This window comes from Notolepis coatsorum, assembly GCF_963971535.1.
Source record: "Notolepis coatsorum genome assembly, chromosome: 19".
Lineage (NCBI taxonomy): Eukaryota > Metazoa > Chordata > Actinopteri > Aulopiformes > Paralepididae > Notolepis > Notolepis coatsorum.
Window position 1 is genome coordinate 60028573 of NC_140183.1, and position 24719 is coordinate 60053291.

Below are 24719 nucleotides of genomic sequence, written 5' to 3' on the forward strand. Positions count from 1 at the left end.
TGGTTGCAATTTCCACTTAATGATTCCTCCCCTCGCTGATCATTCAAGGATCGAGCAGGTTCCAAGAACACTTTCATCCACGGCGCTCTTCAGACGCCCCTCTTCTACATGACGGGGCAGGAGTACATGTTTAATATGCAACAAACGAGTGTCAATTTGTACACAATCGTGCATTAAAAAATATACGAATGGAGCGCCGGTCTTAAAAGATGGAACATATTTATTAGGAAAAAGTGTCAGGACACACACACACACGGGTAACGATGGTGATCTTGGCTTAAGAAAAAGCCTACAATATGTACATTGTGCAAATATAGTTATGGAAGGCTAGTCATAAAAAAATCTTCAAATCAAGATTTCACAACACACGAAGAAATGTGCAGATAAGGCTAAAAAGCATGGATCAGTGTCAAACCTCAGACAAAAAACATAAACAAACTAAGAAACCACACCCAGGCTCCCTCAAAGTCAAATCATGAGGAAACATCCTCTTCAAAGATGTCTTAACACTTTGGCTGCCTAAGGTTAAATTCATGATATACCATAGATTGCCAGCGCTATTTGTCTATGGAGAAAGTCCCCTTCTTTGCAGGGCTATAACTTTTTAAATTCTATTGCTACATTGCCATTATTAGGGCCCATTCAAAGTCCTATATGTATTGTTCATTGTGTAGCAACGTTAAACTTTTTCATTCACATATTCATAGTAAAGTATGGTCTAATGTATAAGTATGTTTTCATCTCTTTCTGCAGCTTTCTCCAGAACGTGATATATAGCCCCAAATGCATTATATTGATGATGAAATACAGTTTGATGGCAATCAGCGCGATATAAAAAATTCCAACTAGACGTACTTCTAGAAGTTACTACACGTCATCTGATGTTGACCGGATGGGCGAGGGGGCGTTTATAATTCCGTGGGCAGCGTTATACCAATCATCTAATGTGGGTCAAATGTTGATAATAGCAGTTAGTATCGAAGACGGTAACGTTACACGCTGAAACTCACCCCAGTCTCCGCGCGCCGTTGGGCGATCATCGTCGAGTAGAAATCTTATCATTATGGGATATATTTTTACCCGGTCCATCTCCAGCTTGTATAATGGTATATACGTCCAAATCATGTTGTTTATCGAGTTATTGCCAATCGATCACCGTGTAGCGTGACGAGCCAGAGTCCCATGACCTATAGCGAGCGCCCGGAAGTACTACGGTCGTCTAGGTCTAGGACAACCTCTATTCAACATCCTGTTTGGCGATTGCGCCGATCGGCCACCAGATGGCGCTCCTGAACCGCCAGAGAGCTCAGTGGGTCCTGCTGGTGGATCTCAGGCCAGCGGAGGGGACATATGAATCCGATCGCAGATTTTTGAAATATTGATATAAGGACGACGTAACGCGTCCTCCGGCAACTTTAGCATGGCCAGCAAAGACGTCTAAAGACGGGTCCCGGCAGTCAAAGTGTTAAAGATGCTGTAAGTGGTTTTTCTTCATTCAAATAAGTGTTGAATAGCTCTACATTCTGACAGCCATCACTGATTTATAGAGTATTTGGTCAGTAACGTGGGCGTGTCTCTCTCCTGATTGAATAAAAGTGGGAAACAGGATACCAGAAAATGTATTTAGTGTTTACCGCAGAAAAATGTCAAGTTATCATTTTAACCCATAGACCCGCTCACTTTCACCCCCTAAAAAATACCACGTACAGCACCTTTAAATCGGTTAACAGTCTGCAGTGTGGTAGTGAAAGGGTTACCTTTCCGCAGTGTGGTAGTGAAAGGGTTAACCCTTTGTAGTACGGTAGTGAAAGGGTTAAAGAGAATCAAAACAAAAATCTTGTGAATTTGATAGTTCCGGAACAAAAATACGCCGCATTCTCTTGATTCCACGTCCTGGTGATTACCAGATGTGGTGGTGGTGGCGGTGGTCCGGTGAGAGGTGAGAGGTCACGGCAGGAAACGTACAGCCCAGCAATGGAGCGCGGCGCCCGGGGACCTCCTCCTCCTCCTCCTCCTCCTCGCTTATGCTCTACTCGTTCTCAAACTTGCTGTACGGGTGGTCAGAGTCTGTGACCAGCCCTATAGAGAGAGAGAGAGAGAGAGAGAGAGAAAGAGAGAGAGAGCATGAGATAGAGAGAGAGAGAGATAGAGAGAGAGAGAGAGAGAGAGAGAGAGAGGGGGGAACAGGGGGGGGGGGCGAATCAGAGAATGTGTAGAGAGGAGACAGAGAGAGAGAGATGAAAGAAGCCCCAGTTAAAAACCGACGTGTAATAAGATGAGATAAGATGAGATATTCCTTTATTGATCCCCCTTGGGGAAATTCAGGCATCATAGCAGCATATGGGGGAGGGTAGCTACAGGTATGGGCATGGTAATGGTGGAAAGACGTAAACGTAAATCTGAATATAAAAATATGAGAAGAATAAACAGTGTGAACAATGTAATTAACTCTGAATATAAAGATATGAGAAGAATAAACAGTGTAAACAATGTAATTAACTCTGAAAATAAAATTATGAGAAAGATAAACAGTGTAAACAAAGGTGCAAATGAGGGTCTGTATGCCCTATCGGTTATATTATACGTTACAATTAGGGGTGCACAATATTGATTTTTTGACCCCGATACCGATAACTTTATGCTCCTCAAGGCCGATACCGATACCCGATATTTATTGTATTATACAATTTTTTTTTAAATGTATATTCCTGTAGTTTTGACCTAACCAGATTTATCATGACATGAGCGTTACTACTATGAACAAAACAAAGCCAAGTTTTGCTTGTACAGTTGTACAGTGTCCCCCACCCACCCCTCCTACCCAACCTCTCCCCCCCCCACCCACCCAACCACCTCCAATGTACAGTCGCCCCCACCCCCCCCCACCTACCCAACCTCCTCCAATGTACAGTTTCTACATCAAATGTATATACTCTCTTTTCTGGACTCTTTTCGTATCACAAACAGTACTGTATTTGCAAATCTAGTATGTCATAAATGTATAGATGTAGCAGTACTGTCTATCTGTATGTCATGTATGTCATATATGTCATGATGAATTGAAAATTGGGGACCCTGATGTAAACAAGACGAAAGTCTTTCTCTGGTCTGCATCCCCTTAACAATTGTATGTATTGAGCTGTACTGTACTGTACCCATTCTGCAATCTGTTAATACACTTTTCAATCAATCAATCAATCAATCAATCAACCATATTTATTTTTTCAAATAAATATAATTTGAATCAGAAAATTCACAATCCACCTATTGACGAGGCGTTTGCTAAATTAAAGAAGTTTGACAGAAATGACCCAAGGGCTCAAGCCGCTAGCTTTTAAGCAGTGCAAATTAACCTGACTACTACGGAGCAATAAGTGACTGCGTATTAAACCAAGGGTTGCATCACAGTCATGAAAGGGGCTAGATTTGCAGCAGCTTTAGCTGCTCGCGCGTCGTCGTAGGCTTTTAACACAATAACACACCATCGTAGCGGTGGTGATGTTGCAGGTGACTTGTTAGGTTGGATGTATTATAAGTTGTTGCCCTTTTCCCTCCTCGTGGAACCTCTGCATTGCATTTGTTACAAATAGCAAGCAAACTTTTTTCCTCTGAAACTATTCCCAGACTACTGATGCCAACTTTGTTTACATCCGCGCTGCTTCGAAACTTACATGGCTACGTCACAGCCAAGAAAGGGAGCGCTGGATTTGTGTAAAATGCCCTCTTCCTAAACCACACGCTATCAGTCGTACCACAGTACTGGCAAAACGGGAGGAGCCTACAGTAAAAACAAACGCCCTTCATCCCAATTCACCCACACCGCATTTTTTTTTACCAAAAAATATATTATATTATCGGAGCTATCAATAACGTTATCGGGTTTATCGGGATGACGTCATAATTGGTGATATCGGCCCAATAATTATCGTGCATCCCTAGTTACAATAAATATAGGCAATAAAGAATTTTAATATACTACGAGTAAGAGCAAAAGTAAACAGTATACACAAGGTGCAGTAAACACAAGGTAAACTAACTATACGTCATACACTGTGGTCCGTGCATGTTTCGGTAGTCAAGAGTCAGACACACTTAGTGGTCAGACGTTCCTAATAGTGAATATTAATCTCGACGAAACTGTGGACATCCAATCACACTAAAAGTCAAAACGCATCGCTTTGACGTCAGGAGCACAAAAGGCGGTACGGGCGGGAATGCAGCGTACTGTAGGTCACAGGGTTTTCGTGTGATCTCTGGTGCAATAGCCCAGATGGGGGAGGTGGGTGGAGGGAGAGAGAGAGAGAGAGAGGGAGAGAGGCAGAATGCGGGCCCAGCCTGAATAGCCCGTCTATCGCAGGCCGGTCCCTGAGGATGAATAGACCGCTGAGAGCGGGAGGCCATCATCCATCACTCTGTCATGTTGTCCATACTGTAAAAACCACATAACTTGACATCTTACTCTTCCAATACTACGGGGGGGACGTCATGCTACTGCTGCCCACACCCACCCCCCCCACACACACACGTGTGTGAAAGCAATGTATGGGAAATGACTCCTCCTGCACAAAATCCAGAGGGGTGTTATTGAAATGCACTCCACATCAAAACAAGTATTTTATGTCTCTTTCTTTCATCCCCTCAAGCAAAATAACGAATGTTTTTCATGAGTCTCTCCCCGCAGTCGCCTACTATAGCCATGTAAAGTTATGCAGCCCCTCTGTACACCTCAGCAGGAGCAGATTCTTCCTTCCTTCCCTCCCTCCCTCCCTCCCTCCCTCCCAGCCCCCTCTCCTGTCAGACGGCCACCCGGGGGCCCTGTGGAGGTCACAGTGTCGCTCCCCAGGGACACTCGGTCCGGCAGAGGGCTGGAGAGCATGCAGCGTTCCCATTCACCTCCAGGATAATGCTCTCTACCCTCTCACACACACACTGGTCCGATACACTCAATTAGCCATGAAACTATTTATTATTTGGAGACCCTAATGGTACTACAGGACATACTAATGGTACCACAGGAGATCCTAATGGTACCACAGGAGATCCTAATGGTACTACAGGAGATCCTAATGGTACTACAGAGCCTACTAAGAGTTGGACTTGATGACTCAATAGCCATTAGCCTTGTTATTTCCTTGGACTTAAGCCTGATGACACCAACCAACACCACCTACTAGACACCTGCTCATGTAGCCAGCTAGACACCAACACCACCTACTAGACACCTGCTCCTGTAGCCAGCTAGACACCAACACCACCTACTAGACACCTGCTCCTGTAGCCAGCTAGACACCAACACCATCTACTAGTCACCTGCTCCTGGAGCCAGCTAGACACCAACACCACCTACTAGACACCTGCTCCTGTAGCCAGCTAGACACCAACACCACCTACTAGACACCTGCTCCTGTAGCCAGCTAGACACCAACACCACCTACTAGACACCTGCTCCTGTAGCCAGCTAGACACCAACACAACCTACTAGACACTAGGGCTGGGCGATATGGCCTAAATATGATATCACGATATTTTCTGACCTTTCGGCGATACACGATACGCATCACAATGTTTTTCTTTTTTCCCCCAAACAATTCATTATGAGGCTTACCAAGACAGTATTTGAGTTTGCAAGCTAACATTAAAGACAAAATAAAATACCCATGCATTTAGCATTTTTATATTATATATTAGATTTAGATTATTGGATTATTAGATTATATATTGCATATATTTAGCAATGAGATATTATATGATTTAGATATGAAATATGATGAATTGAAAATGGGGGACCCTGATGTAAACAAGACGAAAGTCTTTCTCTGGTCTGCATCCTCCAGTCCACTGTTGACTGTTGTTGTATTGAGCTGTACTGTATTGTACCCATGCTGCAATCTGTTAATAACGTTCATTCATTCAGTCGGCAAACAGAATCATTTTGATTGACAGTCGCGTCTGCCAATTACGTCACATCGCTTGCACCCGCCCTGCTGTTCTTAGCACCAATCGGCAAGCGCGTATTCATTTTTTTACTTCCGCCATTGGAGAGCTCAATGACAACAACAATGGCAGCGGTAGCTCGCCGCGGCCGACGTTTAGCTTTTAGCTCCACAGAATGACTAAACGACTGGAGGCATAATGATTTTACTGCAACGGATGTTATAATAAAAGCCTTTCCATACATCTGTCTGATTGAAAACGTTATTAACAGACCGCAGAATGGGCACAACTGAGTCAGCACGGGCTGAGATATGAATGACTAATGCTTGCTATATCTAGGTCGACCTCGGTCGTTGCTATGTAAATACGCTGATGTTATTGAAAGTGTAGCTATATAACGTTAATGCCACAAAACGAATGCCTTTGTTATCATAAGTAGTAACTTTTGATGCAGTAGTGTGTGTGTGGGGCGGCGCTGTTCAAAAGTGTCAACATGTGGACCAGATTGACGCGACACAAGCCTCTTGGGCAAAACATCACGATATCAACGATACGTTTAAAAAGTGTATCGTTAATGAACTGTACCCGATATTTATATAATATCGTCATATCGCCCAGCCCTACTAGACACCTGCTCCCGTAGCCAGCTAGACACCAACACCACCTACTAGACACCTGCTCCTGGAGCCAGCTAGACACCAACACCACCTACTAGACACCTGCTCCTGGAGCCAGCTAGACACCAACACCACCTACTAGACACCTGCTCCTGTAGCCAGCTAGACACCAACACCACCTACTAGACACCTGCTCCTGTAGCCAGCTAGACACCAACACCACCTACTAGACACCTGCTCCTGGAGCCAGCTAGACACCAACACCACCTACTAGACACCTGCTCCTGGAGCCAGCTAGACACCAACACCACCTACTAGACATCAGCTCCTGACCTGAAAAGACTACATTGCTTGCGATTATCTGGCCTATATTCGACAAAGGCTATGATGAATCATGCTTAACACACTTAAGACCAGCGATAGCATAAGCCGTAAGTGGGCTGAATCGCCTCGCTTTAGGACGAGGCTCCCCGCCAGATAATGCATTACCGTGACCAGTAATGGAAATTATATTCAATAGAGAAACGTCGCAGAGGGAAATGTAAATTGATGCTGAAACTGGGGACAGCGTGGCTGCCGTTACACCGGGGCCTGCGTGAAGGTAGGAGAAGAGGGGGACGGAGGGAGGGTGTACATCTTGTTTCGGGTGCGTTTACATTAGACTTTCATATCAGGTGAGCTGGGAGCGGGTCCTCGCTGTCGCACCAAGAGACGTGCGCCGTGCCTCTCGGCTTGGCCGTCCTTCGGGGGGTAAAACAGAGTCTGTATGATAATAATAAAACAAAAAGGAGGTAGGATGAAGTTCAGTGACGTACCATACTTCTGGCGATAGTCCTTGTGCTTCGCCAGCCTCTCCGCCTTGCTGTAAAGGAGAGACGAAGGAGAGATGAAACGTTTCACATCTTGCCAAAAAGCTTTCAGACACAATTTCAATGAAGTCTTCAGTCGCAGTCTGTGGCAGCAATGTTGTTTCAGGTGAATATCCCAACATTTAATAGTGAAAGGAATCGGCTGGTGCTATCTATTGCAGGGGGTGACAATCTTAACACTTTAATCGCCATGGTTAAATTCATAATTTACCATCCCTCGCCATCTCTATTTGTCTATGGAGAAGTTCCCCTTCTTTGCAGGGCTATAACTTTTTAAATTGTATTGCTAAATTGACATTATTATGGCCCATTCAATGTCCTATATCTATTGTTCAGGGTGTAGCAACGTTATACTTTTTCATTCACATATTCATACTAAAATATGGTCTAAAGTATAAGTATGTTTTTATCGTTTTCTGCAGCTTTCTTCAGAACTTGATTTATAGCCCCAAATGCATTATATTGATGATCAAATACAGTTTGGTAGCGATCGGTGCCAGATAAAAAATGTCAACTGGAGGTACTTCTAGAAGTTACTACGTATCATCTGATGTTGACCGGATGGGCGGGGGGTCGTTTATAATTCCGTGGGCAACGTTATATCATTCACCTAGTGTGGGTCGTATGATCATCAGAGCAGTTTATATGGAACACGTTAGAAAATAACACTGAAACTCACCGTGGCTTCCTCGCGCCGTTGGGGGATGAGCGTGGAACAGAATTTTTTCTATTATGGGATGGAGAAATACCGGATCCATTTCCAGGTTGTATAATAGTATATGTCCAAATCATGTTGTTTATTGAGTTAGGGTGAGCGATCGATTATCCAGTGTGTCAAGATGGAGTCCCGGGAGCTATAGCGAGTGGTCGGACCGAATTTGGATGAGCACCAGTTTCCTGTTTCCGGTTTGCTGTTTGGGCGATCTGCCGATCGGCCACCAGATGGCGCTCTTGAACCGTTAGATAGTTGAGTGGAGCTCAGCAGTATATCTCAGGTCCCCGGAGGAGAAATATGATTTCGATCACAGATTTTTGAAATATTGATAAAGACGAGTTACGGCGTCTTCGGCAGAATGAGCATGGCGGGGAAAGACGAGTTCCAGCGTTTTCGGCGATTAAAGTGTTAAGATACAGTTCCAATTATGTTATGAATTAATATATTTGTATTTATTTTAACCTTTATTTAACCAGGCAGGTCAATTAAAAATTAATTCTTATTTGCAATGATGGCCTGGCGAGAGGACAGTTACTTGAAGGGTAACAGGGAAAAGGGACAGAAAATAAATATATAAATAGAAAAGAGACAGACTATACATACATTACAGAGGTAAGGGAAATAATTTAAACACACATCAAACAAACAACCAAATTAAATTACAAGGTATGTAATACATGAAGAAGAACAGACAAATTACAGTTAAAAGGCTGGGTGACAGTTGCAGGTGTGTGTAAACAACAACGATAAGAGTCCTTAACTCATTAATGGCCAAACCCAAGATATTTCGGGTTGTGTATCATTGTTGTTACTGTATTATGTTGCGTTTTGTTTAACCCTTTAACACTTTGGTCGCCAAAAACGCCTTACCACGTCATTCCCCGCCATGCTCATTCTGCCAAAGACGCTGTACCACGTCTTTGATATCAATATTTCAAAAATCTGTGATCGCAATCATATTTCTCTCCCGGAGACTTGAGATCTACTGTTGATCCCCTCTCAACTCTCCAACGGTTCAAGAGCGCCATCTGGTGGCCGATCGGCGGATCACCCAAACCGGAAACAGGAAACGGAAGCTGGTGCTCATTCCAATTCGGTCCGATCACTCGCTAATAGTCCCAGGACTCGAGCTAGACACAATGGATAGCAATCCGTTACCAATAACTCGATAAACAACATGATTTGGAGGTATATACTATTATACAACCTGGAGATGGATCGCATATTTCTACATCCCATAATAGGAATATTTCTGCTCCACGCTCATCGCCCAACGCTACGAGGGTACGTTTCAGCGTTATTTTTTAACGTGTTCGATACAAACTGCTCTAATGATCATATCACCCACACTAGATGAATCATCTAACGTTGGCCACGGAATTATAAACGACCCCCCCCCCCCATCCGGTCAACATCAGATGATAAGTAGTAACTTCTTGAAGCACGTCCATTTGACATTTTTTATCTCGTGCAGATTGCTATCAAACTGTATTTGATCATCAATATAATGCATTTAGGGCTATAAATCACGTTCTGGAGAATGCTGCAGAAAACGATAAAAACATACTTATACTTTAGACCGTATTTTAGTATGAATATGTGAATGAAAAAGTATAACGTTGCTACACCCTGAACAATAGATACTTGACGTTGAATGGGCCATAGTAATGTCAATTTAGCAATACAATTTAAAAAGTTATAGCCCTGCAAAGAAGGGGAACATCTCCATAGACTTTCAACAGTGGCAGAGAGGGGTATATGATCAGAATAATCCCTGGCAGATAAAGGGTTAATTGAAAATAGAAAATAAAAAAATTTGATAAAGAAAACAAGCTCAAACATTTAAGAACATTTCTTTTCGGCGTACACTTGGGAGTAAAAAAAAAGGTTAAAGAAATACGCCTGAAGGAAATTGCACACTATATTGTTAACAGTTGGTTTGTACCATTCAGTAACTTGCAAAATAGTGAAATTTGTGAAAATGTGTAGACATATCGCCCACACAGATTGGCAAGTAGCAACAGTCTACTGTAGATTGTTCCTTCCAAAAAGGTACAAACTTCCTATTAGTATATAGGGTATTGATTTTCTAATAGTCGTTAAATTATAGAAAATCGAATAGTTTATGGGAATATAATTTTCCCTAAAAATAATTTTTTCCTCTTGTTTTTACCGGCACACTGTGTAGTGCAGGGGTGGCCAAGGGTGGCCAACCTGCGTCTCGCAAGCTCTTTGCCCGTCAATGTGCGGCTCTTACATAAAAAAAAAAAAAAAAAAATTATTATTATTATTTTTTTTAACCTTTTTTTATTTACGTCACTCATTCCATAAGGACGTAGAATAAACATTTAAAAAAAAATGAAATGGTACATTTGCATGTTCTTGGTATCTGAATCTAGGGACATATATGGATCAGTGTCAGAAATAGTGTGTCTGTTACTAGGCTTGAGTAAATTGTAATGAACCAAAGGAGAATATCAATTATATATATATATATAAAAAAAAAAAAACTAAAATAACTGCGTTCTGTTTTATGGCAATAACATTCAGGTTTGTGGGAGATAATCCCAAAAAATAAGAGAAATAAAAAAGTTAATCCAGAAGTCAGATGATTGACAGGGGCTGGTGTGAGCTGGGTAGGGTAGTTTTTCGAAATTCGAAAGCCTACACTACACTCACTTTTGGCTGTGCCACTTCCTCCTGTCAATATGCGCCGGTTTCCGACTCAATACCCTGAGATTTCTATAATCTTATATTTCACTAATAACAGTTAAAATAATTGGTAAACAAACGTAATGCTGAAAATATACACTTGTACTGTATATCTCAGGCTTAAGAGGTTAACCCTGTGAGGCCCAAATTAAAAAGACATTAGCAACTTCAGAGGCCAGAGGGTGGGACATAAACACATTTACTATCAAATAGCATTGCGAGGCTGAACAATAGGACCAATTACATGTGCTTAAATTCTTTTAAATAAACATTATTTTTTTAAATGGCTAAAAGTGATTTTGTAATTTTGCAACCGTGGGTCTCACAGGGTACTTTTAACCCTGTGAGGCCCAAATAAAAAATACATTAGCAACTTCAGAGGCCAGAGGGTGAGACCTACAGTATAAACACATGAAGGGTGCCGTGACTGAAAAAAAAGTTGAGAAACGCTATGGTGTGGTTCTTTGTGGTACCACAGTAATTTGTGTGGCTCTTAGTCTCTGACTGGTTGGCCACCCCTGGTGTAGTGTATTGAGAGGGGACCCTATTAACTGTTACACTGCTGAATGGCATGCTGGCATACCTACAAGATACACTATACGACCGGGGTGCCCATGTACATGACAAAATACTTCCCAAAGGTCAGTGAATACCACAACCACTACACCAGAGGAAGCTCAACAAATCATGTTAAACCCAGATTCGGCTCAAACAAGGGATTCGCAATTATGCCACAACAATGTGGAACGCCCTACCCAAAGCTGTAAAGGAATGTGAATCCCTGCCCACATTCAAAACCGCTCTTAAAGAGCACCTACGGGAGGCTGCAATTCGAAACTGGCCACCGTAAATGCCCAAAACCCCCACCACCTCCTAATAGACAGTCTCCTCCCCACCGCATGTATATATTCCCTCCCCGCCGTATGTATATTTCTCTCCCACCCACCCACCCCCTCCTAATGTACAGTCCCCTCCCCATCATATGTATATACTCTGTCAGGATCTAGGGGTAACAGTACTGTATATTTGAATACCGTTTATGTCACAAATGTATCAGTACTAAATACCTATATGTCCCTATGCCATAAATGTCATGTATGTTGTGTATGTCATAAATGTCTATATGAATTGAAAATGGGGGACCCTGATGGAAACAAGACAAACGTCTTTCTCAGGTCTGCATCCCCTTAACAATTGTATGTATTGAGCCGTACTGTATTGTACCCATTCTGCAATCTGTTAAATAAAGTTTTCATTCATTCATTCATTCTGGGTACAGGTAGCTAGCTAGCCAGGTAGTATAACGGTCTGTTAACAGCTGGGAGAACAGAAAATAAAGTTGAAGAAAGAGAGCCTGGATATATTACATGGTAGCAACCTTTTGTATGTTTGCCATGTTGTTTCACTAAATCAATTCCATCAAGCATCAGTGATGTAACTTTCAGGATGAATGCTATACATTCGCCTCGTCCACTAGCGTTAGCTGTTAGCAATGACAGCAGCCAGCTAGCTCACTTGTTGTATGATCTCACATTCACTATTAAGTAAAAACTAGGGATGCTCGATATTGGCTTTTTTTACCGATACCGATATACCGATATTGTCCAACTCTTAATTTCCGATACCGATATATGCAGGGTTCCCCCCCACAAAAAACTGAATAATTTCAGGTAATTAACATTACATATCTCTTGTCGTGTAATTAACACAACATTATGCATATTTTGACAATAAATAAAATAATAATTTGTTCTTACTTGCTTGCCTGGGTAAATAAAGGTTAAATGTAAAACAAATATTTTCTTTTTCTTTTTTGAAAACAGATAGCGATATTTTCAGATATCACATTTTTATGCCAATATCGGTAGGCCGATAATATCGGACATCCCTAGTCAACGTGGAAGCTCAGACACTTCATGACCCACCAGTTGGGTGGAAGTGGCAGTGGAACCGTTCAACTTGTTAAATTGAAGACTTTTTAAGACCATTTTAGACCACTTAGAGCTACATCTAATACCAATTTCACAACCATACTAGCAAAAACAAAACAAAACACACTGAACTGGCGGCTGCACTTTTTCGTTTTAAATTCCCATGCGTTCCACACAAGCTCTCGCCAGACGCTCCAAGCTCCCGGTAGCCCCGCAAGAAACAACTTGAATACAAAAACATTTCACATATTTTATATTATATCATCTCCCGACAGCCGGGCTGCCCCTCCATACATGAAATGTAATACCTGTGCAAAATGAAATGTAAAACTTTTGAATACCTTTTAAGGCCTTGCATTGAGAATTGAATACTTTTTGAGACCTTCTTCTAATACCCCGCAGACACCCTGTATTTGGTTTCACGCACAGTGCTCGTTGCACCGCAGCTCACTCACCAGGGAACGCATCCGTTCCCTCGCCGCTAACGGCTGCTGCGTCTCAACTAACCAACAAGTGATCCGTCCTCGCCGCTTCGCCGATTCTAAAAACAACTCAAAGACAGAGCGACAGGAACGCCGCGAATACATCCCCCCTGTGACACTAAGTGCGGCGATGTAAAAGTTGACGACGCACTCTCGAGTCGTTTCCCAGGTAGTTTCCTTGAAGCTCGGCGTGGGGCTCGGGGGACATCGTGCATCGCCCGTTATTCAGGGGGCTGGCTTTTTAGTGCCATTGTTTACCTCCCCGCAGCCATTGATGGTCGCTCGTAAACGACACAGGCGGCGGCGGCCGTGTGTTCCGGCCCGGCTGGTGAAATACGAGCGGTGGGGAGCTGCAGCAATCGGGGGCCTCCATCGCGGCACAAACGCTGCACACAAAGGGCCCCGCAAGGCTGTTTTTGTTGCACCTCCCCCGAGGGACGTAAATCCACTTCATCGCGGCACAAAGAGGGCCGTGTAAATCAGCCTCGGCGCTTTATTGCCAGGTAGTGATCTGTGAGCAATCAGGGCGGCTGGAGACACGGGGAGCCGCCTGCCATCTGTCCTCCCCACACACCAGTGCCTCTCACTGGGCTGACTGACGCAGGCGCTCACCCCCCCTCGCACATAGCCATGCACGCATGCAACACGTGTGGTGGGGGGCGGGGGGGGGATGAGGACATTACAGGCGATAAAGCTAGCTTAACGTAGAGTGACAGGGCCGGGATCTAGTCGTTTACTCGCCAGTCTCGGGGAAGAAAACAGAGTGCCGTCTCTTATTAAACAAACACCTCTGAATCTCCAGCACCGTCCTGAATCAAGCCGGGGACACAAACCTGCAGTCCGGGGGCCGTTTCTCAGGGACGTTATCCCCCCCCCCCCCCCCCCCCCCCCCCCCGATGTAGGGATGTGGAGCTAGCTCGCTTTGAGAGGAGCGAGCGGGGGGCTGTGGCTGGAGAGGAGCAGGGGTGTGTGGGGTAACTGTTGATGTTTCCTACCCAGCTGGGGCTCAGATGATGATGATGATGACGGGAGGCTTCAGCAGGGCCCCAAGCGAGGCCTCTGGAGAGGCAGGCGGCCAGGGGGCCTCCAGAGGCCGGAGCGTTTTCTGTGCTGGGATCCTGGATCCTGTTCTGGCTCTCTGGATGTCCCGCTCAAGACACAACCTTACATCTATGTAGGTCACCGCACTGACACTGAGTGAGACTACGGGGTGGGGTTTTGTGACGGGAAGACTGGAAGAGGTCGGTTAAGATCAACACACACACACACACACACACACACACACACACACACACAATGAGTCTCTCACCGATACACACAAAAACCACACACACACAGTGAGCCACACACATAGTGAGTCTCACCAACACACGCACACAGTGAGTCTCTCAGAGACACACACACAGTGAGTCTCTCACACGCACACACAGAGTGAGTAATTCAGCGCAGCGCGAGAGAGATGATAAGCCACAGTTACTGACTATCTTTCTGCACGAGTGGCCGTGTTTAACAACACATCAGCAGACCTCCCTCTGAGGGGGCGAGGCCGGGAAAAACAGGCAGCGGAGAGAAGGACGAGGCTGAAACATTCATCAGGGTATCTGCAGGTTTCAACCAGTTCAATTTAAGACCTTTTAAATACCACTTGACCAATTTCACGACCATTCTAGCAAAAGAAAACAAAAAACGCATAGCAACACTGAACTAGTGGCTGCACTTGCACAATTTAAATGAGGTAGAAGAGGTAGTGCATTGTTTAAAAAGTGTTTAAAGTCAGTGTGTGCATGTGGATGTTGCGTGATTAGGCCTTAAAATTGAGAATTTAACACTTTTTAATACCCCGCGGATTCCCTGTCTATGTGCTTGGAGGCAGAGGGAAGGGGTTTTCGGGCCAGTTACAATAGCCTACACACACTGCTGTATAATTCACTCAGTGGGGGGGGGGGGGGGGGGGACTCTGGTCTGCGTTTTTTCTTTTGGACAGTAACAAGTGTTCTACAGGATGTAGCCTCCTTCTATTTACGACTGCATGACCGCGGCGCAGCTGCTCTGCTTTGGCTGGGGACTCTGGAGCGTCTGGGGAGACGAGTTGGAGAGACGCGCGCTTCCTCCTCCTGCGGGAGAGACGTCTGCTTCTGAGCTGTAGAGGCGCAGCGGAGCAACTGCTCAGAAACCTTGTTGCGGCTGAAACGTCAACAAAGGGCCCCGTTTGTCGCGTCGCTAAGAACCGCTTCCTACCGGGAGCCCTGGTCGGGCCAGGCTGGTTCCGGTACGCTGTGGCGGTTGAGTGTGTGTAGTAGTGATGTTTTAGCGACTTTTCTAGGAGTTTTTCATGACACTTCTCACAAACGGTCATAACTTACCTGTAGGCCCTAGTATCGACACATTTAACATTAGTGTAGTGGTTAACACTGTCGCCTCACAGCAAGAAGGTCCTAGGTTCGATTCCCGCTTGGGGGACCGGGTTGCCAGGTACCCAGGTGGGGGCCTTTCTGTGTGGAGTTTGCATGTTTTCCCCCCGTGCTCGCAATGGTTTCCCCTATCAAAAGATAGATAAACCCAATAGAAAAACATCGCACTTGGATGGGTCCCAGGGCGCGGCCCCCCGCCGCAGCCCATGTCTGCTCCCGGCTGCGCTTGGGGAGGACGGACGGTGGGATGGGTCAAGCGCAGAGAGGAAGTGTCATCGGCGACCCAAAGAAAAATGTGTGTCGCCCATCCTGCATGCGTGTGTCGCTGCATGACTAGTTTGCAATGTGTGCTATGAATAAAGACTTCTTCAAAGTCCAGTTTAACCTTTTAATCTTAATTCCTTGTTTTTTTAATGATGCAGGGTTCCTGATAGGGTTGGGTAGGGAACGGAAACCAGTACTTTTAAGGGTACCGACTGAATTACATCGGTAGTATAATGTTGTGTTATTACAGAGAGAGTTAAGTACTGAAAAAAGGTACCGCTGGGTACTAGGGGTGTAATGGTACACAAAAACCACGGTACGTACCTCGGTTTTGAAGTCAAGGTTCGGTACGGTTTTCGGTACAGTGGGGGAAAGTTTGGCTTTCCATGTTCCACTCAGGGGTAATGTAGTGTGCAGTAACTAATTGTACTTGTAGGGCTGTCAACGAATATTCTATATTGAAATTAATAATCGACTTGTAGAAAAAAATTCAATAATAATTATATTAGATTGTGAAAAAAACAGCCCCCGGTGGGTGGTCATTAATGGTTAACATACCGTTGTATTTGTTCGGTACACTACACAGCCGCTCTGTACGGTACGGTACGGTACACACTGAAACTTGTTCAGTTCGGTACGGAATACGGATACGTGTACCTTTACACCCCTACTGGGTACCGATACCGAATTCCACTGGAATAGTACTGGTACCGGTTCAAACGTGAACGGTACCCAACCCTAGATAACAATGAAGTGTCTCAGGTTCATTACAGGCGACTGCTGCATCCATCACTGCTAACTGTAGCAGGTCATCCAGCCTCCTCTTGTTGTTACACGTGACCAGCACTGCCATGTCTTTGCTGTCTTTTTTTTATTTACAAGCATGGGCGCCAAATTGAGCAGCGCTGCGATAATCCTACCTAACAGTCGAGTTTCAAACAAAATACACGCCTAGGTTTACATAGGGGATCTGAGTGAGGGGCGAAAATAAATTTCCAGGACATCATAAGGATGATTTTCTTCCAGGATATTAATGGTCATTTTAGTAAATTCTCCAGGTTTTCCATGACTGGAAATCTAGTCTCCAAATGTCCAGGTTTTCCAGGACGAGTGGGAACCCTAATGAGGAGGCAGCGTTTGCGTCCCCCAGTGAATTATGGGTAATGTGAAGACCTACCCTTTTCTAACCCGCTCCGAGCTGTCCTCCAGGCGCTGACTGGACGTGGAGAACCTCTCCCCATCTGGCCTGGAGAGAGACACACACACAGTCAGAATAACAAAGTATTATACCGTAATTCCTCTAATAGTAACCCCGGCTTGTATTTGTTTCAACTGTAGCGGGTACCAGGCTTGTATTAGGAGGAGGCCTGTATAAGAGGGAGGCCTATATTTCAAATTTTCAAACGGATCATAATGAATAAATCAACATTTTGTGTCAGTTTGAACCCAGTAAAATGTACTGGGTTCATTTATTGAAACCAAGTACTGTATGAAATAGTAAACAGTGCAATTACAGGTGGTCACTGGTCATTTCAACGTTTTCAAAGTGAAATCAAGTAACTAGCTCAGTATGCAGCTCAGTATATTAGTAACCCGGCTTGTATTAGGAGGCCGGCTTATAATTGCTTAGCTCAAGAGCGCACCCGGCCATTAATAGAGACCCGGCTTGTATTTGAGACCCGGTTACTATTAGAGGAATTACGGTAAGTATATATAGCGCGTATTTACATTTATGTTTACCACATATATATATATATATATATATATATATACACACACACATACACAGGGCTGTACGCTAAGCTTTTTCACTAGGGGCACACTTGCCCCTAAATGAGAAATTTAGGGGCACAATATTTTTTATGGGAACATTTTTAAATAACAATTTTACCATTATAGTGCAAAAAAAATATGTTCCTCCTGCCTCATTACTGTGGTCCTTTTATTTAACATTTAAGTGTGTTTGTTTTCAGGTTTGTATCTTTTATAATGAACCAACTGAGAAAGTGTGTAAATCACTAATAGAACAAAAACAACAAACTGTGTGTGTGTGCGCGTGCGCTTGTGTAGTGCTCCTTGAATGAGATCACCACAACACACACACACCATTGCATTAATCAGGAGGACAAGAAACTCTGCATACCTTTGTTTCACAATGAAAAGTGCTTTATAAATCAAATTAAATTATTATTGTAAATAACCCCATGAAAGGTTTATTATTTGTATGGGTAATTACACGCTTCATATTTGTGATGTTACTGGTTTCAGGGTGTGCCTAAAGTGATCAATGTGTTGGGCCGTTTATAGAGATCTATGCCAATTAATGTATATCCGGGACTTTTTTTTATAAGAATTGAGAGGCCTACTACGGTATTTGTATATGTGACCTTTATTTTGAAAACCGTGTTGCGACGCAACCTTGTTTAAGTTTGCGCTTTTGACAGTGAAATGTTCAGTTCAACTTAGTTCGAAGGAAAGACTCTAATCAAAAAGGTTTAATGGACCTGTATGAGGCCATAGCTCTTACGGTGGGACTTTATAGAAGAGGAATGTAATACTAGAACGAGAAATAAACAGTGATTTTACCAGCAGTAAGTTGCAAGCCACTTTCATACGGGGAACCATGACAATTATTAGTATTATCTTATTTGCATATTGTCTCATTATTAGATAGATAGGTTGATACTTTATTTATCCCCGGAGGGAAATTTAAGTAGACAGTATTTAAGTATTGAAAAACTTCCTAATAGTGGGTGACTCACCTAATGCATGGCTGAACGTTAGAAGTGTGTCCCCGTCAATCATCACTGCCAGATCCGACTTAATTTCACCGGCTATAGTCTCTTATCATCTCTCCACATTGGACGTGGTTGTCATAAGATGGACTGATATCCGCTCCGTTCTTCTTGCAGAGCAAAATTAGCGGCTTAAACGTATTGAAATGAAGTTCTTCTTTGGCGATGCAACATTCAGTTTCGATTCGATGGTTCGCTAGGAATTATGGGATTTGGTGTTGGCCGTATGGACTCTACGCAGACGGGGACATGGTATTTAATCGCACGATAGACTACAACTACCAAGTATATAGCGTGGCCCAGATTCACTTCACACGCAAATCTTTTTTTCCCACACAGGCTATCGCAGTAAGTTCATTCATTGCCGACAGATTTGTTCATAGCACCGCGACATTATGTCGCACTGTACAGCCCTGGTTGTAGGCTAATGTTTTACTATTTTTTTGTATCCAATTTGTATGGATTAATTTAGGAGTGAAATGCGAATGAAGGGTTGAAATCACTACTCGCAAGGTTGCCCCCAAATATTATTGTCCACTCGCACGGGCCAAATTAAAGGGCAATTTGCGATAATCTCGTCGCAGTGTACAGCCCTGATACACATATTTGTCTGTATACCGGCATTTAACCCCTCTATATACACCTGCATATAACCCATAGCTCTGTATGATAGCATGTACAATAATGCTGTATATACCGTATATATATATTTATTCTCACTGTATATCTATCCACACCTGCACATAATCCTTTTACATATCTGTAGATACTAGATCTATATCTGTACATATCCTTCTCTACTAGTTACGCTGTTGGCCAGTATGACTACTACCATAGTGTCTTTATACATGTATCGCTGTACATATTAATATACTACAACTATGTACATATATCTGATTAGCACTACACCAGTGGCGTCGTTAGGCCTGGGCTTCCGGGGCTTTAGCCCTGGATGTTTTTCTCCTAGCACCGGAGCTTAAAAAAAAGAAAAAAAAAGAAAAGTGTTTACATTTTTTTTTTGTTAAACACTTTGGTCGCCAGGCTTATATTCACAATAAACCATCCCACGCCAGCTCTATTTGTCTATGGAGAAGTTCCCCTTCTTTGCAGGGCTATAACTTTTTAAATTGTATTGCTAAATTGACATTACTATGGCCCATTCAACGTCAAGTATCTATTGTTCAGGGTGTAGCAACGTTATACTTTTTCATTCACATATTCATACTAAAATACGGTCTAAAGTATGTTTTTATCGTTTTCTGCAGCATTCTCCAGAACGTGATTTATAGTCCTAAATGCATTATATTGATGATCAAATACAGTTTGATAGCAATCTGCGTGAGATAAAAAATTTCAAATGGACGCGCTTCTAGAAGTTACTACTTATCATCCGATGTTGACCGGATGGGGGGGGGGGGTCGTTTATAATTCCGTGGCCAACGTTAGATGATTCATCTAGTGTGGGTGATATGATCATTAGAGCAGTTTGTATCGAACACGTTAAAAAATTACGCTGAAACTTAGCGTAGCTTCCTCGTAGCGTTGGGCGATGAGCGTGGATCAGAAATATTCCTATTATGGGATGTAGAAATATGCGATCCATCTCCAGGTTGTATACGGTAATAGTATACGTCCAAATCATGTTGTTTATCGAGTTATTGGTAACGGATTGCTATCCATTGTGTCTAGCTCGAGTCCTGGGACTATTAGCGAGTGATCGGACGGAATGAGCACCAGCTTCCGTTTCCTGTTTCCGGTTTGGGCAATCCGCCGATCGGCCACCAGATGGCGCTCTTGAACCGTTGGAGAGTTGAGATGGGATCAACAGTAGATCTCAAGTCTCCGGGGGAGAAATATGATTGCGAGCACATATTTTTGAAATATTGATATCAAAGACGTGCTACGGCGTCTTTGGCAGAATGAGCATGTCGGGGAATGACGTGGTAAGGCGTTTTTGGCGACCATAGTGTTAAGATGTCAGCATCCCCATTGTCTGTGCTGAATGTTTGTTAGTGTTTGGTATTTTTTGTTGGTTTAGTACTTTTAAACATCCATTTTTAGTAAGTAGTTTTCATTTGATTCTAAAAAAAACCCGATTTTGTGTCCTGAAAGGCGCCTTATAAATCAAATGCATTATTATTATTATTAGTTATTATTATTATTATTATTATTATTATTATTATTATTATTATTATTATTATTATTATTATCATCCAGGAGGGAAAAGACACTTTGGATAGTAAATCAAATCAAATCAAATTTATTTATAGGGCCCGACAACACACGTTAATGTCCCCATGGGCCGTACAGGTCTTCTTTAAACAAGTCAAGAAGACAACATAACAATAAGTCAAGAACAGAACAAGAAACTGGTCTGAGGCTGGATAACATGCCTGTATGCCTCTCATAAGTTGTGATCCAACTCATGAGAACCTGGTCTCAAGCTCTTGCAGCATTCTGTCGACGACTGGATAGAACAGTCTCTGTCTCAGCTGATCTCCTGAGCTGAGGTCTGAGCTCAAGATGACTCAACTACATACTCGTCCATCCTTTTCTGCTTCCTCCTTTGGCTGGTAGTATGTTCCTCAATCCAAAGGCCATTACATATGGCCTTTGTCCTGTCATACATGTCCACTGCCATCTCTGAGGTGCGATAACCTTCGAGTGTGTCCTGCACTGTGCTTTTAAATAGTACAGATAGGTATTGAAGATATGCACTTTAACGCAGCAGCACCTGGAGCCATCCATACCCATGTCCAGTGTCCACATGCTCATGATACTGTGATAAACTATAATAAGCTTTAATCGAACCCTGGTTCATTTCCTCTGATAGTCCGGTTGGTTTGGGGTGGTGTGAAAGCTCATTCACTCTTGCAAGTGAACCCTGCTGCGGTTCATTTGAGATGTGAATGCAAAGCGGACCAAAGGCAGAAAAAGACCCAACAATCTAATATTTTTTTATGAGAAGACTGAAACATTATGTATATAATGAAACGCACAATACAGTTTTTTTTCGATTGCTTAAGCATGATTTTTAAAACGGGGCCCGGTGTTTCAAAACACACAATTAGCACAACCACACACACAATTATCAGAACACCTCAGATCCTTTGCTAAATTAAACACTTGTGAAACCATACACTAATTTATAAAAACTACATTTTGTTACCATATGAAACACACGTTTCATATGACTTAATTCTGTTTGAACCAGTTACACACACTGCTGTGCTTAACCTAAAACACATTTAGCAATTCTACTTCTCAGTGATTAGAGTACTGTAAGTGAAGTACGCAGAGAATATGCAAATATACAATCAATTCACCAAACACTACACAAGACCAATGCTGTAGACTGATGAAAATATAATTAATTTATCTACATATACCCAAATCAATGATGCAGACTGATGAAAATTTTTATATTTTCTCTCCATATACCCAAATCAATGATGCAGACTGATGAAAATATAAATTTTCTCTCCATATAACCAAATCAGTCAACATTTCAACATAGAGAATCACAACAAAACATGTCCCAGTTTTCATGCTACTATGTGCATAACACTGTAAGCTCAGCAAATATCAGACAAACATAAAATACTGTATCCAGTACAGGTTACAATTACAGTAAAACAAAAACAAAATTAAATAGAGTACAGAAAATACTAGACATTATCTCTTTGCCTAGCTGGATCTGGCAAGAGAATTTTTTGTTGTGATTCTCCATGTTGACATGTTGACTGATTTGGGAAAATGGGAGAAAATGTATATTTTCATCAGTCTGCATCATTGGTTGTCTTGTGTAGTGTTTGGTGAATGTATTGTATATTTTCACGTTCTCTGTGTACAGTACTTCACTCTGCTTCCATTTTGGTTGAAGACAGGTGAACTCACCTGCTGCATTTTTATAGTGCTTAAACCTGATTGGTGTATCTACAATTAAGCAATGGTGTGTTTGTGCATCTGATGGCTGTGTTTAACCAATTGGCTCATATGTGTGGTAATTTGACATTCTGTGTCTAATGTAATGCAAGTGTGTTTAGTGTTTTGCAAATCACTGTGTGTATTGTTTTGCAAAAAGTGTGAGGCTGACATTGTGCTTATAGGGGTGCAAATCAGGGCCTATGTTTTGCTCCTTGAGTGTAAGGTTTTGATAATTGTGTAATATTTTTGATTTGAGTGTTTATGCAATTGAAGAAAACTGTAAAGACTAGAGATGAACTGTTTATTTCTTTTGTACATAGGCTGTGCATATGTTTGTTTGTTTGTTTATTTGCTTATGTGTATGATTCTTAACTGTGTTTTTATTTTGTTATTGGTGTATATGTGTGTATGTATGTACAGTATATGTATATATATTATATATATGTATATATATGTGTATATATGTATATTTGTACTCCTGTTGGGGCCTCTTGGACCAGATAAATGTTTTATCTGGCTAAATAAAGGTTAAATAAATAAATAAAAAACTGATGATTTGGTCCCGTTAACTTTGAATTTTCTATGGGGACTGCCCAGATCCCTCTCATGGACATGGACCTCACTTTGAGAACCTCTAATGATTCTTGTTCTTCAGTATTCATCTCTAATTACTCTAAAATTGCGTATTTCTGTGTTTTAAAAAAAAAACTAAAAATGCCCCTGCACTACACTCAGTAGTACTACTTTGTATATTGTGTACCCAGTTTAATCACCTGTACAGTGTATATTGCTGTTGCACTTTACTGTTACATGTGCACTCTGGTTGGATGCCAAACTTATTTTCATTAGGGGTGCACGATATTGATTTTTTGACCCCGATACCTTTCTGCTCCTCAAGGCCGATACCGATAACCGATATTTATTGTATTATACATTTTTTTTAATGTATATTCCTGTAGTTTTTACCTAACCAGATTTATCATGACATGAGCGTTACTACTATGAACAAAACAAAGCCAAGACAACAGTTTTGACTGATAAAGGGACCATATTTATTTTTCCAAATAAATATAATTTGAATCAGAAAATTCACAATCCGTCAATAACTTATAATACATCCAACCTAACAAGTCACCTGCAACATCACCACCGCTACGATGGTGTGTTAAAAGCCTACGATGACGCGCGAGCAGCTAAAGCTGCTGTGAATCCAAAGCCAGCTACAAAGGAACCCGCAGCGCTTATACCTATTGACGAGGCGTTTGCTAAATTAAAGACGTTTGACAGAAATGACCCAAGGGCTCAAGCCGCTAGCTTTTAAGCAGTGCTTGGTGGTGCAAATTAACCTGGATACTACGGAGCAATAAGTGACTGCGTATTCAACCAAGGGTTGCATCACAGTCATGAAAGGGGCTAGATTCACAGCAGCTTTAGCTGCTCGCGCGTTAACACACCATCGTAGCGGTGGTGATGTTGCAGGTGACTTGTTAGGTTGGCTGTATTATAAGTTGTTGCCCTTTTCCCTCCTCGTGGAACTTCTGCATTGCATTTGTTACAAATAGCAAGCGAACTTTTTTCCTCTGAAACTATTCCCACTACTGACGCCATCTTTGTTTACATCCGCGCTGCTTCAGAAACTTACGTGGCTACGTCACAGCCAAGAAAGGGAGCCCTCTTCCTAAACCACACGCTATCAGTCGTACCACAGTACTGGCAAAACGGGAGGAGCCTACAGTAAAAACAAACGCCCTTCATCCCAATTCACCCACACCGCATTTTTTTTTACCAAAAAATATATTATATTATCGGAGCTATCAATAACGTTATCGGGTTTATCGGGATGACGTCATAATTGCTGATATCGGCCCAATAAATATCGGCCCGATAATTATCGTGCATCCCTAATTTTCATTGTACTGTACTTGTGCTGCATGATGACACTACATTTTAATCTAATCTAATGTAATCTAACGTGTTGTTAGATTCTGATCAATCTGGCCAGTATCACGTCTTCTTGTGTTATCCTCTCTCCATCCACTCCTCTGCGTTGTGTACTTTTAAT

General features: G+C 42.5%; 1 protein-coding gene across 2 annotated transcripts in view; it reads right to left on the minus strand.

The window, feature by feature from the left end:
* Positions 1-207: 207 nt before the first annotated feature.
* The window catches only part of LOC311246257 (pituitary tumor-transforming gene 1 protein-interacting protein), a 35556-nt gene continuing 11044 nt past the window's right edge, over positions 208-24719 (minus strand). The window contains exons 5-7 of one of the 2 annotated variants that reach the window (XM_084336387.1): positions 17113-17181; positions 7367-7413; positions 208-2079 (exon numbers count right to left, since the gene is read on the minus strand). In XM_084336387.1, the coding sequence (XP_084192513.1) occupies positions 2030-2079; positions 7367-7413; positions 17113-17181 (166 nt within the window). In that variant the 3' untranslated portion in view covers positions 208-2029. The remainder of the gene's footprint in view (positions 2080-7366; positions 7414-17112; positions 17182-24719) is intronic. The other variant, XM_084336388.1, reaches the window with a different exon arrangement.